Source organism: Gorilla gorilla, chromosome 1, assembly GCF_029281585.2.
Source record: "Gorilla gorilla gorilla isolate KB3781 chromosome 1, NHGRI_mGorGor1-v2.1_pri, whole genome shotgun sequence".
Lineage (NCBI taxonomy): Eukaryota > Metazoa > Chordata > Mammalia > Primates > Hominidae > Gorilla > Gorilla gorilla.
The window spans coordinates 70,427,630-70,444,922 of record NC_073224.2 but is presented as its reverse complement, the minus strand read 5'-3'; the positions used below and the strand labels follow the sequence as shown (position 1 = coordinate 70,444,922).

The 17,293-nt window shown below is 34.1% G+C and overlaps 1 protein-coding gene across 1 annotated transcript in view; it reads right to left on the bottom strand.

The window, feature by feature from the left end:
- Positions 1-17,293, bottom strand: part of TPR (translocated promoter region, nuclear basket protein) — a 61,538-nt gene that overhangs the window by 593 nt on the left and 43,652 nt on the right. The window contains exons 40-51 of the mRNA XM_004028052.4: positions 16,717-16,800; positions 12,693-12,893; positions 11,704-11,835; positions 11,364-11,454; positions 9,262-9,446; positions 8,092-8,160; positions 7,888-7,982; positions 5,888-5,994; positions 4,321-4,416; positions 4,035-4,191; positions 3,050-3,168; positions 211-306 (exon numbers count right to left, since the gene is read on the bottom strand). Of these exons, the coding sequence (XP_004028101.2) occupies positions 211-306; positions 3,050-3,168; positions 4,035-4,191; positions 4,321-4,416; positions 5,888-5,994; positions 7,888-7,982; positions 8,092-8,160; positions 9,262-9,446; positions 11,364-11,454; positions 11,704-11,835; positions 12,693-12,893; positions 16,717-16,800 (1,432 nt within the window). The remainder of the gene's footprint in view (positions 1-210; positions 307-3,049; positions 3,169-4,034; positions 4,192-4,320; positions 4,417-5,887; positions 5,995-7,887; positions 7,983-8,091; positions 8,161-9,261; positions 9,447-11,363; positions 11,455-11,703; positions 11,836-12,692; positions 12,894-16,716; positions 16,801-17,293) is intronic.

The following is a 17,293-nucleotide window of genomic DNA, read 5'->3' as shown; positions in this document are numbered from 1 at the left end:
TATAAGCACATATTTATTATATATCTAAGGTATACAAATCTGTCTACATGAAGTTTACAGATTGGTAAATATCACCTGCTCAACATGTAATTATTTAATAAAACTTTGGAACATTAAAAAAATAAATTGGAGGCTTAAGGATTAGAAAACTTGTTCCATTTATTACTATTCCACATTCTATCATGTAATCCAGTTATGTCAGAAATTCACCTCTCTGTCTGTTAAACTGACGACCACGGACACCTTGTCTCAATGTTGTCTGAAGTCTTACTCGTCTGAAAGGCTTTGGTTGACTACTACTAGTATCTAAGAAAAACATTAAGATAAAAGAAAAGCAAGTGAAAAAATGAGAAAGCATTTATAATGATACAAACTAATTACTAAATGAATGAATGAATAAGATGCAGACTTGTTCATTTGATTTCAATTCTTTTTTTCAAACAATGAGGAACATTTAACAAACCAAAAAAGGGTAAATGGTTAAACAACAAAAAAAGCAGCACTTTGGGAGGCTAAGGTGGGAGGATCACTTGAGCTCAGGAGTTCGAGACCAGCCTGGGCAACACAGCGAGACCCTGTTTCTATAAAATTATAAAACAATTAGCTGGGCATGGTGGAACATGCCTACAGTCCCAGTTACTCAGGAGGCTGAGGCTAGAGGATCACTTAAGCCTGGGTGAGGTTGAGGCTGCAGTGAGCCATGATCAAGCTAACAGTACTCCAGGGAGACAGGTGAGATCCTGCCTCAAAAAACACCCAAAAAACCAGGCAGACCGAGGCCCTGTCTCAAAAAAAAAAAAAAAAAAAAAACCAAAAAAAAAACAAACCAGAAGTGCTTGACTTTTTTTCATTCATTCACTTATATTAATAAATATTTACTTGTTGACTACCCATGTATCAAACATACTGCCAGGTGCTGAGAAATACAACAGAAAACAAAATATCAAGTCCCTCAGCAAATAGCCTACAACAGAACACAAATTATATCTGATTCTTCTTTTTCAGACACCCCAAATGCAATCATTAGCAAATCATGAATGCTCAAATTTAAATATATATCCCAAATCTGACAACTTCTCACAATCCTAACTCTACCGTCTCACCTAAGCTATCACTATCTTTTCCTGACTTACTGCAGTAGCCTCCAAAGTTTCTCATTTCTGTCCATTATTCATTTTTAATCTCTTCTGTACACAGCAGCCAAACTGATCAGATCATGTCATGTCATTATTCTGTGTGAAGCCCTCCAATAGCTTCTGGTATCCATGACAGCCAAGGCAATTACAATGATCTACTCGATCTATCCTCTCCCGCCTCTTAACATATCTCCTGCTACTCTCTGTTCTCACTCACTGTGCTCCAGCCACAGTGGCCTCCTTGTTGACCCTGAACACAAGCAGACACACTGCTGCCTTATGGACTTGGCATCTATTAATATTCTCTTTGATCTAGTATGCTCTTCATTAAGTAACTGCACAGCTTTGATCCCTTTCTTCTTTCAGATCTTAAATGTCACCTTCTCTTAGTGATGCTTTCTATGAAACTGCCTGCTACACTGTCAAATGTGTTGACCAAATGAATACTCCGATGGGGGAAGTACCGTTTTACATTATCAAATAAATTTAAAGACATCGTAATTTCATATTATACTTTAAAGGAAACAACAACCATATTTTCTCATACAAGCTCTGATAAGATATAACAAGTGCTATCGAGGAAAGCCAATTTTTACGGGACATCAAAATATAACTGGGGGCACAAAACTTCAGTAATCATTAATATGATTGTTATACATTTTTTAAGCCTTACTGCGTATGAAATGGTTCTGTAATTTACATACATTATTTTAAATCCTGATTGCAAGATTAGTTATGAGTATCCATATTACATAATGTATAGAAATTTAAAGTTACCAGATATGAAATCGGAGATATTAGGGATATTAACCAATAGGCTGATGTGTCACATCAAAGCAGCTGAGAATCAGGGGAAGAGATTTTGGGATAGCAAAGTTCTGTGATTTAAAAAAGTAATAAATAACTGAGCAGGTCTGCCATAAAATCTGAAGGTTCCACGGCAGAATTTGAGAATTACCACTGTAAACAATTAAAAATTAAAATAATCAGACTGAATGACCAAGTACTGTATATCCTTAATAATAAAGGTAATTCTCTGTCTAAAAATTTGAGATAGATGAGCTAGTATAGTGTATTGTTTAAGAGTGGGGTCTCTGGAGCCAGAATTCTTCAGTGTAATCGTTGCTTGTCCGTTACTTATTAGCTATTTGACTTTGAAGAGGTTATTCACCCTTTCTGTGCCTCAGCTTCCATATCTATAAAATGTGGATGAATATCTACCGCACTGAGTTGTGAGAATCAAATAAGTAAATATAAGTAAAGGGCTCAGAATACTACATGATACACAGTTAAGTGTTCAGTAAATGCTAACTGTTATTCTAAAAAATAACTTCTATTACAGGAATAATACATATCTTTTTTTCAAAATAACTTCAAAAATTTGAAAAGCCAAACTCTGAAACTGTTTACATCAGTAAATTTCACACAATTTTTTTAAGCAACTGAGCTCTTACCCCTTAACTCTCCACATCAAATCTCATGTAGAACCCCAATATGTAGAACAATAAAAATGGAGCTGCTGTGGTTCAAACAGAGGCAAGAGGCCTGGAGTGCCCTAGCACTCCTTAGCCTCCCTCCCAGTATACCCATCCACTACAACCCCTGTAGCACCTCTAAAAGACCCAAGAGCTCTACAAAACATATGTTGACAACCAATAGTCTAGATGAAACATGAGTGAGCTATTCTTCTGGGATGGATCCACCATGTCCATATTTATTATTGATGCCAGAATATTCTTAGAATAATTATTTCAATATAAACCAAGTTCCTTTTAATAATAAAATTTCTCTTTTAAATAAAGCATTTTAAAATACAAGAAAAAATGATTATTAATTTGTTACTAATAAAGCAGTGTTTTCACAAACAAGTTTGATGTATAAAAATTGTATTGCAGTCAAGGGCAGGGACTCACCTACAGATGAGCTAGAAGGAGGATCCTGGCTGGTGGAGGGGAGATCTGACTCATCAGATGCTTGAACCGGCTCTTCTTCCTGCTGGCTATCAATTTCTAGGCCTGCTTCTGAACTAATACTAAGGAAAAGAAAAATGAGAAAATACAAAACTGATCCTACAGTCAATCGTAAATTATATCCACTCTTTTAAATCTATTTTATCACTTAAGTAATCCAGAGCTCCCTTAAACAAAAAATTATAGACTGATTTGGTTACCATATATATTTTTCAAAGGAGCAGGGGGGAAAAGAGCTCAAATTGTTTTTTCCTCATTCCTTTTCTCACTACGACATGTTCCAATTTTAGTTTATGATTTTCCTCTTCCTATGTTTCCTTTTTCCTTTTGACAAGGATGTTCACATTCTTGACACTCATAAGAAATATATGGTCCAGATTTTGATAAATCTCAAAACAACATTTTAGGAAAGCACAGTACTATAAAAAGTTCACAATAGTCACACTACTAAATAGTATACCAGTAACCAAACCACGGGCTCTAGCCCAGATGAGATAGGCTATGGGTATGTAAAATTCCTGGCTCAGTGGCTACATCCATCTTTCTCTCTTCCATTCAAGACACAAATGAGGGAGACAGTACAAGAATAACATGAATCTGCTCCAGTTTAAGTCATGTGAAAACTTCAGTACAAAATGACTACAAAAATTAGCCAGGCATGGTGGTGGGTGCCTGTAATCCCAGCTACTTGGGAGGCTGAGGCAGAAAATTGCTTGAACCCAGGAGGCGGAGGCTGCACTGAGCCGAGATCACGCCACTGCACTCCAGCTTGGGTGACAGAGCGAGACTCTGTCTCAAAAAAAAAAAAAAAAAAAAAAACAAAAAAAAAACAAAACACAACTTTGCAGATTGTTTCTTGGCTAAAGGAAAACAAATGTGCAAGTCTGTTGAGACTAAAGCAAGCAAAAACAACAAAATAAACTTTTACCCTTCAGATTCTGCCTCCACAAATACTTCATCTCCATCATCACCTGTTGCTGTTTCATTTGTTGTAGATAAAGTGCCAGTGGATGTAGTCACCATTGGAACAGATTGAGAGGCATGTTCCGAAGCATCAGAGGTGGTGCTCTCAGTAAATACAGTCACTTTAAAAAGACAACACAAGAAAAAGAACTTTAAAACTTTGTGGTTTATCACATTTTTAGCCAGAAGATACTTCATAGGTTTTCATTTTACCAATAAAACAGAACCTACTATCTGCCTTTGATCCCTACCTGGGGCTGCTACTTGTAGTGGAGTAGTGGGAACACTTCGGCCACCTGACTCTTCTTCATGAGCTAGAAACAGGGGTGTTTCATACATTCCTAAACCTAAAGACAATTCTGAATATTAATGAATGACTGAAAAAAACATAAAATTATCAACAAGTCATGGATCTGAAAGAAAAATATTAATTATTGGAGATACACAACTTTACTAAAGTCCACGATTTAATTACTCCATCAAGCAAAAATCCATCTCTCAAACTTTTATTTTTTATTTTATTTTAGAGACAGGGTCTCGTTCTGTCACCCAAGTTAAGAGTGCAGTGACACCACCATAGCTCACTGTAGCCTCAAACTCCTGGGCTCAAGTGATCCTCCCACCTCAGCTTCCCAAGGAGCTAGGGCTACCAACACAGACCCAGCTAATTATTTTTCATTTTTGTAGAGACAGGGGTCAGTCTTGTTATGTTGTCAAGGCTGCACCTGAACTCCTGGCCTCAAGTGATCCTCCTGCCTTGGCCTCCCAAAGTTCTGGGATTACAAGTGTGAGCCACTGCACCTGGCCTCAAAATTTTAAATACAACTTAAAGACATCCTTTAAACTTTCTAATGCTAAAGTACCCTTAAAACATTCGCTAAAATGCTCTTAAGAGTTTCATACAAGCTAATTTTATTGAGTATCCAACTATGGATGTTAATTACAAAGTGATTAACAAAGTAATTACCAAGGGTACTAAGCTTAAAATGTTGGCATTCCAATTTAAGCCTAGATGCCCAAGTCTAGGAAATTGTATTAACATACAAAGTCACAAAATCACATAACATTTTAAATTTACAAAGTCAACTTACAATTTCATATAAGAAGAGGCCTTCAGTGTTAGAACTAATATCCTAAACAAGCAGATGTTACATGACTTTTATGACGGCTAAAGATTGAGCTTATTGTAATAGTAGTATGCATTCTCTATTCATTTACCAAGTGCCAGACAGCTTCCCAGAAATAAAGAGGGTAATATGAATTCCAACTGAGGATTAAAAGGTAATCAATTCCACAAATAGCATAATTCACATGTGGAAACCTAGCTAATTCTACTACTTAATGTAGTGGCCATTTTATTCCACATATTTTGATCTTTTATTTTTTGTTTTAATGTTAATACAAAAAATATAACTAGCCTTATACATTTAATTAGAAATGTTACAAGTGTCAAACTGTAAACAGAAAACATGCTGCATTCCTTCCAACAACTTTAAAATGGCTAGTAGTACCTATATTTATTGGTTCAACACATATTCCTGAATACTTAAACTACGTGTATGACATTACACCAGGAGCCAGAAGAGATACTAATGTAAAAGCTAATCCTTATGCTCAAAGAAATTAGAACTTTGTTGGAAAGATAAGATGTAAGGCAGTGCTTAATAAGTATACTACAGCATTTTAAAAAATAAATTAGCAAACAATATCAATTTTAAAAATATTCATATTTGCTCTTTTTCCCCCCTTAAATCACAGCTTAATAGTTTATTACCAAATACATACAAATTCAAGGGATCTAAAGGTTTAACTATTTACCTCCTTGAGAAGCAAGCTGGCCAAGATCAGAGTGACTAGAACTTGTTTGTGGCATATCTTCAGGTGGCCCAAACCGGAATCTAGGGACACCAGCAACCTGTGGCGAACTAAATGGACAAAAACTAATTTAAGATGAAATTTAAAGTTAACCTATTTAAACCACAATGGTGAAAAAAATATAGGAAGAAGGAAGAATGAACATCAACAAACTGGGAAGGAAACAGATTGAAAATAAAGTCTATTTATTTTAAAGGGTTTCTTACCTATAAAAATCCTTTTATACTATCAGCTGTCAATGAATTTAGTAATAACAATAACCTGTGATTTATATGTAAATAATTTTCAGCTCTCCTGAACTATGCCTCACATTTCTTGAATGTCTCAGATATCCTCACATAGATAAACTGAAAGCAACACAAACTCAACATAAAACATAACAAGAAGAGTTAGAATGAAGTCATGAGACAAAGTTTTATCTTAGTTTTCATTTAGTCATAGAAAAATCAAGTCACCTGTCTAGCTTATTAAGAGTTCACTAGCTAGCTCCCAAGGTTTAGGAAAATTCTAATATTAGATAGGCTAAAAACTTGCTTTCTTTGTTATCCTAATAACACTATCATTTATCTTTCTGCCTATAATTCAGGACATAAAACTTAGCATTATTTAACTCTGCCTATCTTTCCTTAGCTAGTGAGCTATTAATGTCTTTAGGAAACATGGAGTTCAGGAAGTGGTGACTTCTAGAGGCACAGGGGTAGTGACATTTATTTGAGTGAAAATGCTGTTGATTGCTGGTACTCAGAATTCTGCATGTTTATTGGAGTGAGTCTCTTCCTGAGTGCTGACTTTCAGAAGGAAGGAGCTGAAATTGATTGGTTGGTTTGTAAAAATGTGTTAGCCAAGGTAAACTGTGGCTAACTGAGCAAGTTTAAAACTGGTTCTAACTGCCACATGTTACATCTACAGAACAATCAACCTTTTCCCAAGTTTGTAGAAATTTTTAAATTCTGATCTTCAAATACATCCTGTTAAGCAACTAATACCTTAGCCACGAATAAATGTGTATACTTTCACACGGAGAGCCTTTCAACCGTTTAAGAGGAGTGGTATAGCACAACACTTAGCATAGCCTCTACAGCCAGACTAACTGGTTTGAAACTAAAAACTGCAACTTCCTTGCTGTCTGACCTCTGGCAAATTTGTTAACATGTCTGTGCTTCAGTATACTATAAGATGACAATATTAATAATGTCTACTCTCATAAGTTATGAGGATTAAATAAACTAATGCATGAAAATGCTCAATAAATGCTAGCTATTCTTTCCCAAGACTGAATTCAATATCATCCGCGTTAAATCATCTCATATTCTTTCTCATTAGTTGTTGAAATAAATTACTTCTTCATTTGTATTAACAAAGCCTACTGCTTATTCCTCTCTTATCCTTCTACATTGTTTACATTAGTTAGTTGCTCATTTGCTTAGCTTTCACAAGAATACTATAAATTATGATCATTGTAATTACCAACACTTAATCAACAACTATAAAGCAATTTATCATGTGTCAGGTAACATCTTAAACATGTTAACACAAATTAACTGATTCACTTAATTCTTATAACTTATGCAATAGAAATTATTCTATTGTTATTCCCATTTTTAAAATGAAGGTGCTCATGAACAGAGAACCTAAGGAACTTGCTACCGCTAGTAAACAGTAGAGTTAGGTTTCAAACACAGGCATTCTAACTCTAGAGGCCATGTTCTTAAACATTCTTATATTGTCTTTAACTTCAAAATTCTTGGTAGAAGTAACTGTATGTCATTCACCTCTGTATAATTTTCCCCAACAATACATCCTCAACTGACCTACCTCAAGTACTTATTAGTACACAGTAGAGAGGGACTCAACAAACGAGTTAACCAAATGATAAACAAACTAACAGAGAAAGACTAAAAGTTTGATTAGTTATAAAATATGTTTCTCTTTCATTAACTTACTGAATTGCTTCAGCAAATCCATCAGTACGATGTGGCACCACAAGAGTTGGAGTACTTGGAACTGTTCTGTCTTCATCATCAAAAAAATGCTGTTGCTAAAACAAAGATAGAAAACAGAGTTAACAAACAAAACACCACACATATGGACTATGTAAATATCTGCTCAAGAAATGAATTACTTTTACATAATGGGTAAGTACTTACCATGCCACCTATTCCTGGAGTCAACTGAAGGCCACGTCCTACAGACTGCCTTCGGGTCATCTGAATTCTCTGCGTGTCAAGATAAAGGAATTACATTTGCTTTAAGAAATGAGGCAATGAAACAAACACCAAATATCAACAGATACAGCTTATTACGCTGCCAACAAAATAGTTAGCAGACAGGTAATTAGGACATTTTCCCAGGAAAACCTGCCAAGAAGTCACTTTTGTCAATGACAAATTTTTAATTATAGTCTATAATATTAACCAATAAAAATCATTCTATTAACCAACAGACCAATTATTAACCAATACTTAAAACAGATCTATGATACCATCTTGTATGTAAACAAATTTAATTCCTATTTCCTTAGTTGGAAGTGTTAGCAAGTATTCTTTTGGAGTTCAAACAGCAGTATTGTTTTTTAAACTGTTTTCCAGTTAAGATAATTCTAAATGGATAGATTGGATATATTTTTGTAGCCTCCATACAGGATCCTTTAAGACTTTATATTTTCCCATCATGAAGTTATTTTCACTAGTGGTATTTCAGTAGAATCTATATTTGACAGTGTTTACACATACTACTTTATAGGGAAAAACTTAAGCTAAATTAATAGAACTTTTGTACTTTTCCTACTCTTTCTCCAAGTGCTTCTGATTAAGAGATGCCCGACCCTACTACATGCTAAATATAAGGGGTCATACATACCTTCATTAAACTTAAAAGTTAAAATATGTGATTACCAAGAAATGAGAAAAAATATTCTTCTGTTAAGTACAACAGAAATTCCTTTATCTTTTATAAATACGTGCACTGTAGAGAAAGAAACCTTCAAATCACATAATGGTGAGCTGCTAAAATGTACTTTAATTAAAACCCAAGAAAATCTTTTTCTTTTCTCACTTGAGAAATAACAATTTTATTTGCTATGACTATAACCATTTCAATGTATGCACAACTTTTAGTAACACTTGCCTTTCTAAACATCCCTCAGAGATTAGTTTCAGTTCAAAGAATTTTATAAAAATATGCCAAAATACCAAAAAGTTCATGGGATTGCTAATTTAAAAAAACCAAGAGAGAGAGAGAGAAATACATAATGGAAAGGGAGAAAAGCCAAGATTTTTTTCAAGTTCATTTTTCATAATGACCAGTACTTTTAATACCTGAACTGGTGGTCCCAACTCCTGAGGTGGGGCATGAATGGTCAGTCTTGGGGGAAGTGGATGTGGTGGGCGTCTTGGTGACTGAGGTGCTCGAGGGGCCTGTCTCTCAGATGCTGATGATGGCTGTTGTTCTCTAGAAACCTCCTGAGAAAAAGAAGATTCTGCAGCACCTGTATTTCCTTCACCTGTAGGAAAAGAGAAATTTACTTTTGAACTGCTAAATTTACCACAAAAAAACTTGGACAATCCCTAGAGGTATAAATCTTGCCAACAGCAATGTTCACCGCACGAATATTTTCAGAAGTAAAGTAGTGAGGTGTGATGGAAGCAAATGTGGGTTTTACACCCAGAGATAATGGGATGTGTACTTATTCGTTGTGTGGCTTTGGGCAAGTCCCTTAACCTCTTTGAGTCTATTTTTTGGTTGGTTAATAGAGCAAATGTAACCTCCAAGTATGGTGTTTCTAAAATGGTTTTTCTAAAGATTTCAGATAATGAACATAAAGCTCTTAGCTCGACCTATGATAAACATTTAAAACACTAAAATTAAAGTAAACATTTAATAAAATAAAATAAAACTAAAATTAACATTTAATAAATTTGGATTAATTTTAATAAAGTAGACAAATTACCTAAAGGTTAGACCATTAGAGAATCAGTGTAACAATCAAATAGGATAAAGACAGAGGAAAAGCCTTACAACTACATTTTAATCTTCTGGTTTTCCTGAATTTTGAATTTTAACAAACGTCTCTCAAATGTCTGGATATTCTTCTACATACATTGTAGCAACAAAAGAAGCCATCTTCTACTATGAAAAGTTGAACAGGATGTCACAGAATTTCATAGTTTAAAAGTCTGAGGTCTAGATTCAGATCCTTGCTCTAATACTTAAGCTACTTAGCTACTTAGCAAGCTATGTGACACCTCAAGTCACTTTACTTCTGCGATTCAGATTCTTCATTGATACCTAAACCTTATTAAGTTTACTACAAGAATTAAACAATTCAATACAAGTGTAGTTGCTTGAAATGTACTCAAATCCATCCATTAATTTTGTTCAGGGCACTAGGCCTATTTTTGCTTGGTTGCAAAAATAAAAATAAAAATAAATAGGAAAAGGGAGGGAGGGAGGGAGGGAGGGAGGAAGGGAGGGAGGGAGGAAGGGAGACCTAGAGCAGCAAAAATTCCTCCCTCTGTATTTCAACTACGTGATACACAAAAAATGTTTCTTAACCTACAAATTGTTTATAAATGTAAATTTTTGTTCAAAGTATATCAATTTCTCATCTCCCTTTAAAAGTAAGAATAGTATTACCTATTATATGGCTTAATATTCATTAATGTATTTTTCTCTTAAAAAATTTAAAAGTTTTAATTTTTGTCTGTTCTTTAGTTAAAATGAGAATATACCTTGCCCTTTTAAATACCCAGGCCTCTACAGAAACCCAGATACAGTATTTTCCCATTAGTCTAAACAGCTAAGGTTTTACTATGTCAACACTAATGATTTCGGCTTAGTATCAGTTGTTAGTTATCTATTACCAGATAATCACTAATTATTTAATACACATTTCAAAATAAAATTATTTTCTATGACTTCCATACTCTTTTAATGCCCACAACTTTTCAGTGGACCTCCAGGACTCATCCAAGATTTAACAAAATATATGCTATATTGATCCAAAAAATCTTTTATTCATTGGAAAAGCAGACCATACTGCAAAGCTCCAATAGCCCCAAATCTTGAAGCATGCAGCTTGATTAGACTGACCTCCTCTGGTTGTGAACTGCTGTTACAAGTAGTCCCTAATTTAATTTTTCCTCTTAATGGCAGCATATAGCATTTATAATACCGTAAGGGTTACAAAATGTTTGCATCTTACAGCAGCCCAATGAGGCAGAAAAGAGTATAATGACAGCACCTAACAATCATAAATATAGTAGACTTTTTATGAGAGCACAACAGTCACAAAGCTAGAACATGGGCCAATCTCTTTTTACCAATTCAATAAATAAATTTATATATTATAATTAAGTGCAATTCTAGTTTAGAAAATACCAGAGATATTCAATTCAAAAAAGGCTAATAAAAATCTCACCACTGTTTTGAGAATCAGCAGCTCTCTGATTACCTTCACCTCCACCCATACTTTCTTCTGTTTCTGTACCTGGATCAGTCCCATCACCACCCTAAAAACAAAACGTGGTAACATAATGCTCAAATAAAATAAATATGTTAAAAAAACCGAACAGAATAATTAACCAAACCAAACCACAACAAAAACAAGTAAGTAACCATAACAACAAAAAACAAAACAAATGAACAAAACCCCCAAAGGTTTTAGTGAATTTCATAAGCCTTTCTATATCCTTGGAAAACAGCAAGTGAAAGAAAGCTCATAGAAAGAACTATGAATGGTTAAAATTCTAGCCAGTTACCTCAGCATCATCAGCTTCATAACCATCATTGCCATCGGCACTACCAGTTCCTTCATTACTATCTTCACCCTCATCTCCCATCCCTGTGTCATCTTCATCATCATCATCATCTTCCTCATCCTCTTCATAATCCTAGTAGAAAGTTCCCCAGGCATAAATAAAAGTTTAGAATATGGCCCACATGCTCTGCATGTCTAGATACCACACTTAGAAATTTAAGTGACTCATTAATCAGAAGATAGGAATTGTCCTGAGAGTTGTATGGGATTAGTACAGCAGCACCAAATACCACAACTGTGATACTTACTGGAATTAGTGCAATAATGATCAATTCCGAATTCTAACTGCATGAGATTGCTCAAAGATAATATAGACCTCAGGTGTCAGCAAAATATCAAGTGGTCCAGTTTAATTCTAAATTTAAGCAGGTGGAGTTGAAGAAAATGATAAAATTACACTATATCAGGAGCTATTTAAAAAATGTTTCTTTATTAATCTAAAATGAGAAGCTGTCAATATAGGATTAAACCCCAAAATAAAACAAACAATTTGACCTTATATATATAAAATACACTTTATATATAAAAAAATGACAAAAATGAACTATGGGGCTCCAAGAGGAAACAAAAACAATTCTTGTTTCTTCTTTTTATCTCCGGAAACCATAGCACTTACATTTAAAGCCATACAGTCACTTATCAATAAGACTTAAAATTAGGTCTAACTGATAACAAATCCTAAAAGACTCATCAATCGTCAAAAAACCAAAATGAAACAAAATTTTAAAAATGGGCATTCCATCACTGGCTCTACACTAATTTTCATTATAAAATGTTGATTTCTGAACTAATTAAGATAGAAGAAAAACAATATAATCTATTTAAGCTGACTGGGAACCAGAATTTACAGCCAATGCATTAGTATCCCAAGGATTTGAGCACTTTCATCCAATAGTTTAAAAACACTAGATGATTTCAAATCAAATTTACCTCATGTTCTCCATCATTTTCATCATCATCCTCTTCTTCATCATCACTGTCAATTACAATGACATCATCTCCTTTGCCTTGACCATCCTGGGATGAAGTTGTTGTCTGCTGATCTGATTGAAGTGGCCCAAGATCTATTTGTAGAGACTGAGAGGTTTCTTCACTGTCTTCCATAGGTGTATAATCTCCCTGGGTAACTCCCTTTAAAAATAAAAAAGTTAAAAAAGAATTAAGAGCCCTATAAACATACCTAAAACTATATGTGAGGTATTATTATAGGTCAAAGTAAAGAATAATGAGTACTTATGGACTAGCAGCATTTAATTTAATTTAATTTTTTTTTTTTTTTTGAGACAGAGTCTCACTCTTGTCACCCTGGCTGGAGTGCAATGGTGCTATCTCAGCTCACTGAAACCTCCGCCCCACTGGGTTCAAGCGACTCTCCTGCCTCAGCCTCCTGAGTAGCTGGGACTATAGGCACCACCCCACCAAGTCTGGCTAATTTTTTGTATTTTTATTAGAGACAGGGTTTCACCATGTTGGCCAGGCTGGTCTCGAACTCCTGACTTCAAGTGATCTCCCACCTTGGCCTCTCAGAGTACTCAGATTACAGGTGTGAGCTACCTCAGCCAGCTACATTTAATTTTAAAAATGGCATTTCAAGTATTTTTGAAGAAAGAAGATGAACCTTTGAGTTTCCTTAATGTCTTCCTATAGAAGAATTATCATAAATCTTATTGGTTAATACTCCAATAAGAAAAAGAGAAAAAAATATAAACAAATATTTGTGCATTCAAAACTACTAGTGTGATATCGCGTATCAGTGCTGTGAGACAGGAATATGTCATGTAATTTTAAATTTTTTAGTAGCCACTTAAAAACAGGTGATTAATAATATACTTAACCAATATATCCAAAATATTATTTCAACATGTAATCAATGTAAAAATTATTAACCAGATATTTCACATTTTAAAATTTCTACTAAGTCTTCAAAAATCTGATGTATATTTTATATTTGTATCAATTTGGACAGCCATATTTCAGTTGCTCAATGGCCAGGGCGGTTAGTGCACAATACAGCTGCAGACCAAAGTCAGAAAAGAAAAAAAAAATACTCATGGGTCTGCAATGTTTAAAGAGAAGGTTTTCCCAAACTAGAACTAATTTGGAAATGCAGTGCATAAATAAGCTATTACCACTGTCTTTTTACAAAGAAAAGCACTGAATACATAAGTTATTATCATTGTCTTTTTACAAAGAACTTCTTCCCTCCTCAAAATTCCAATTATTCCAAGCCTTCAAACCGAAATAAATATATCAGATACTAAATAATTCCTTGCTCAATCTATTTCCACAATTCTATTTTGTTAACTACTGAAATAAACTATTAAATTTTAACTTCATTTATAATATTTACTATCAAAAGTTAAATGTCTTTTTGGCTAAAGCACTCACTAAAATCAATTTTTTATACAAGCTAGCAACAATATCTTTTAAACTAAGACATTCATAAAAAATTACATATGCCGTAATGGAAAAAATGAGTAAGTCATGGTATAATTTAAAAAGTGCCTCAAAGTGACATGCTTATTTCAGAAAAAGCAACACTTGAAAAGAACATCTGCTTCACTGTCAGAAAATCAGAAAAATGAACTGTTACACATTCAGTAGACAATGCTAGAGGGGTGGAATAAAAATCCAAATGGTATTTTGGAGTCACAGACAATTTTGCTAATTTCAAGAAAAAACTTTTGCAGAAGATTTCAGTATAATTTAACCAAGTCTGACAAGAAGGCAGAAAATCTTATTATTTTCAACTTGTTATGTTCTTCAGAAACAATGCTCTCTGAAGGATAGATGAAAAAGATATCATTTATAGTACGCTCTGAATAAGTTATTTAAAATGCTTGGGTCCATAAGTGTTTCAGATTTTGGATTTTTTTAGGATTCTGGAATATTTGCATATCCATAATGAGATAGCTATAAGATGCAAGCATAAATGCAAAATTCACTTATGTTTCATACACACCTTATACACACAGCCTGAAGTTAATCTGACACAATATTTTTAATAGTTTTGTGTATAAAATGAAGTTCTAACTGTTTTGACTGTGGCCCATCACATGAGGTGTGGAACATTACACACGTGGCTTGCAATGTTGGCACCTAAAAAGTTTTGAATTTTCAAATTAGGGATGTTCAACCTGTACTACATAATCATCTGAAGATTTAGTTTAGTGTTTTCAGTCAAAGAAAGCTGGTAAAATTAACTTACAAAATTAACGCAGCTAAGAAACTAAAATTTACTTGCGATATGGCTATTTATGGTTAGCTTGATACAATTCCTTAATTTTACATGATAAGATAATTATAGCATAAGATGATCCAGAAAGTTTATCCAGAGAAAAGTACTGTTTCAAGCTTAGGACAGTTGAAAACTACACAGCCTGGGTTTGAATCTGAGCTCCAATGCTATGTGAACTTCGGTACACTACTTTATCTGGGTATCAGTTTCTGTAACTATGAGGTATAATGAAGATTAAATTAGTTAATAAATAAAAATTTCTTAGATCAACATTTGGCATATAGTAACGAGTTCTGTGTTAAATATTGATATTTAATTACTATCATATATTGTGATTTGAGAGACCAAAATAGACGCCATTTTCTCAACTAAGACAAACCCTAAGGTTAAGGAAACAAAAGTCACCCGTAGGTCAAGGGTTCAGGGCCTGTCTGGCATGGTGAATTTCTAAATTCGTATGGTTACAATAAAAAAATATAAGCCTTTGCTAAACTCCTCTAACTGGAGCTATTGGGCAAGTTACCAGACTCCTATCTCTGATTTACAATCCAGACCACAACTCTGACTGTAGAGAGCACTGGCAAGCAACTGCAGACACCTTAAGCTAGTTTCAACCTGCTTAAAGAGGCTGTGCACAAACTGTCTTTGTGTCCTGTAGTTCACTTTTGTTCACTCTTCACGTAAAGAGCCAAATTCCAGCTCATTTTCATGCTAAAACGCTGCCCCAAAGTGAACATGGGATGTATATTATATATATTTACCTACTGTTTATATGCTCAGTTCCCCTCATAAATATGTATAGCGTGACCCCAAAACCTGCTGAATATGTATGACTCTATTGTGTAATAAGGACCCTGTGAGGCATAAAACCACACCTGTCCCTGCCCTGTGTGAAGACAGAACACCTTTGGTCCATGCTGGAGACTATTTCTTCCTCATTAGCAAAATGATATCACTAATAAAGCTCTCCTTTCTATTAAACACTATTTAGCCACCCTGGGGGTCTTCTTGATGACAATATGAATTCTCATTTTGTGGGACAGAAGGAAGAAAGGAAAGTAATAATATTCTGAGTGCCTAATATGTGGCAGGTACTACTTTAGGTATTTTACAATCCTAAAAATTATATTTTTTGACAAGTGAGACAATGCAGGGAATTAATGATATGCTTACAGTCACAAAGCTTCCTAGTGGTGGAGCTAGGAATGACACCTCATGCTTTGTAACTTCAGGGTCTATATATTCTCTCCGCTAGCAAAACTGCTCTAGGGGAACCTCAATGAGAGATCAAAAAATGAAGAGGTGCATAAATGCATTTCCTTTTATGGATTACTTTAATTCTGTAAGGGAAATAATACAGGGGAGTAAGAGAGAACCAGCAAATGGGGCACTATAAATTAACTCAAGATGCAACCAGCACTCTTGTATTTCATGTAATTAAAATAGTGAAAAATCTTGGCTCACAACGCTAAAAAATCTGGAAATCTGTGCTATATATGAACAAAAACATTTCTTTAATATAAGTTTAGAAGGCAGTACACTATACTCATAGGAGTAAAAGAAAGCAGACTCTGCAATGATTAATTCTAGTAGTATTTCATTACATATAATAAGAACAAGTTAAAAAAAAAAAGACCAAATAATGTTTCAATTTGTCAAAGCTAATTTCATTCACGAAAAGCAACGGTTTGCTACTTTAGGTATGTTTTTACTTACTTCTCCAATGGAATCTTGAGAATCCTGGTTGTATACCTGAGTCTCTACCTCTCCATCAGTACTTTCTTCTGCCATAACTTCTTCCTGTATCATAATACACTAATATATTAACCATATCAGTGTAGTAGATGAAGGGTTACCTGTTTTTTAGTTCTCTCATTTGAAAAAACCCTTCAAATCTATATTTTATGAAACTATAGAAAAATAAAAAAATTTTATTTAAAAATTATAATCACATTCCTCCTCAGTATACACAAAGTAAGGTTTATGAACATTAATACATGCTAATACAATTAATTTAGTAGCCTTAATGTTTGATTTGAAACCTGCTTCATTACAATTTAATCTTAACAACAAAAAGGAATATAATTTTGGCTAATCTTAGAAAAAGATAGCAGGTAACAGTTTATGTCCATGAGACTTAGAAACTTCGAGATGAAATTCAACTTATGTTTTTATGACTGAGCTTTTTTATTGAAATAGAAACAAATTCAATTAAAGATATGCAAGAATATAAAACACTGTTGGTAATAATACCTGGGTTGTCAGTGGAATCTTTGTAGAAAGTTCAATAAAA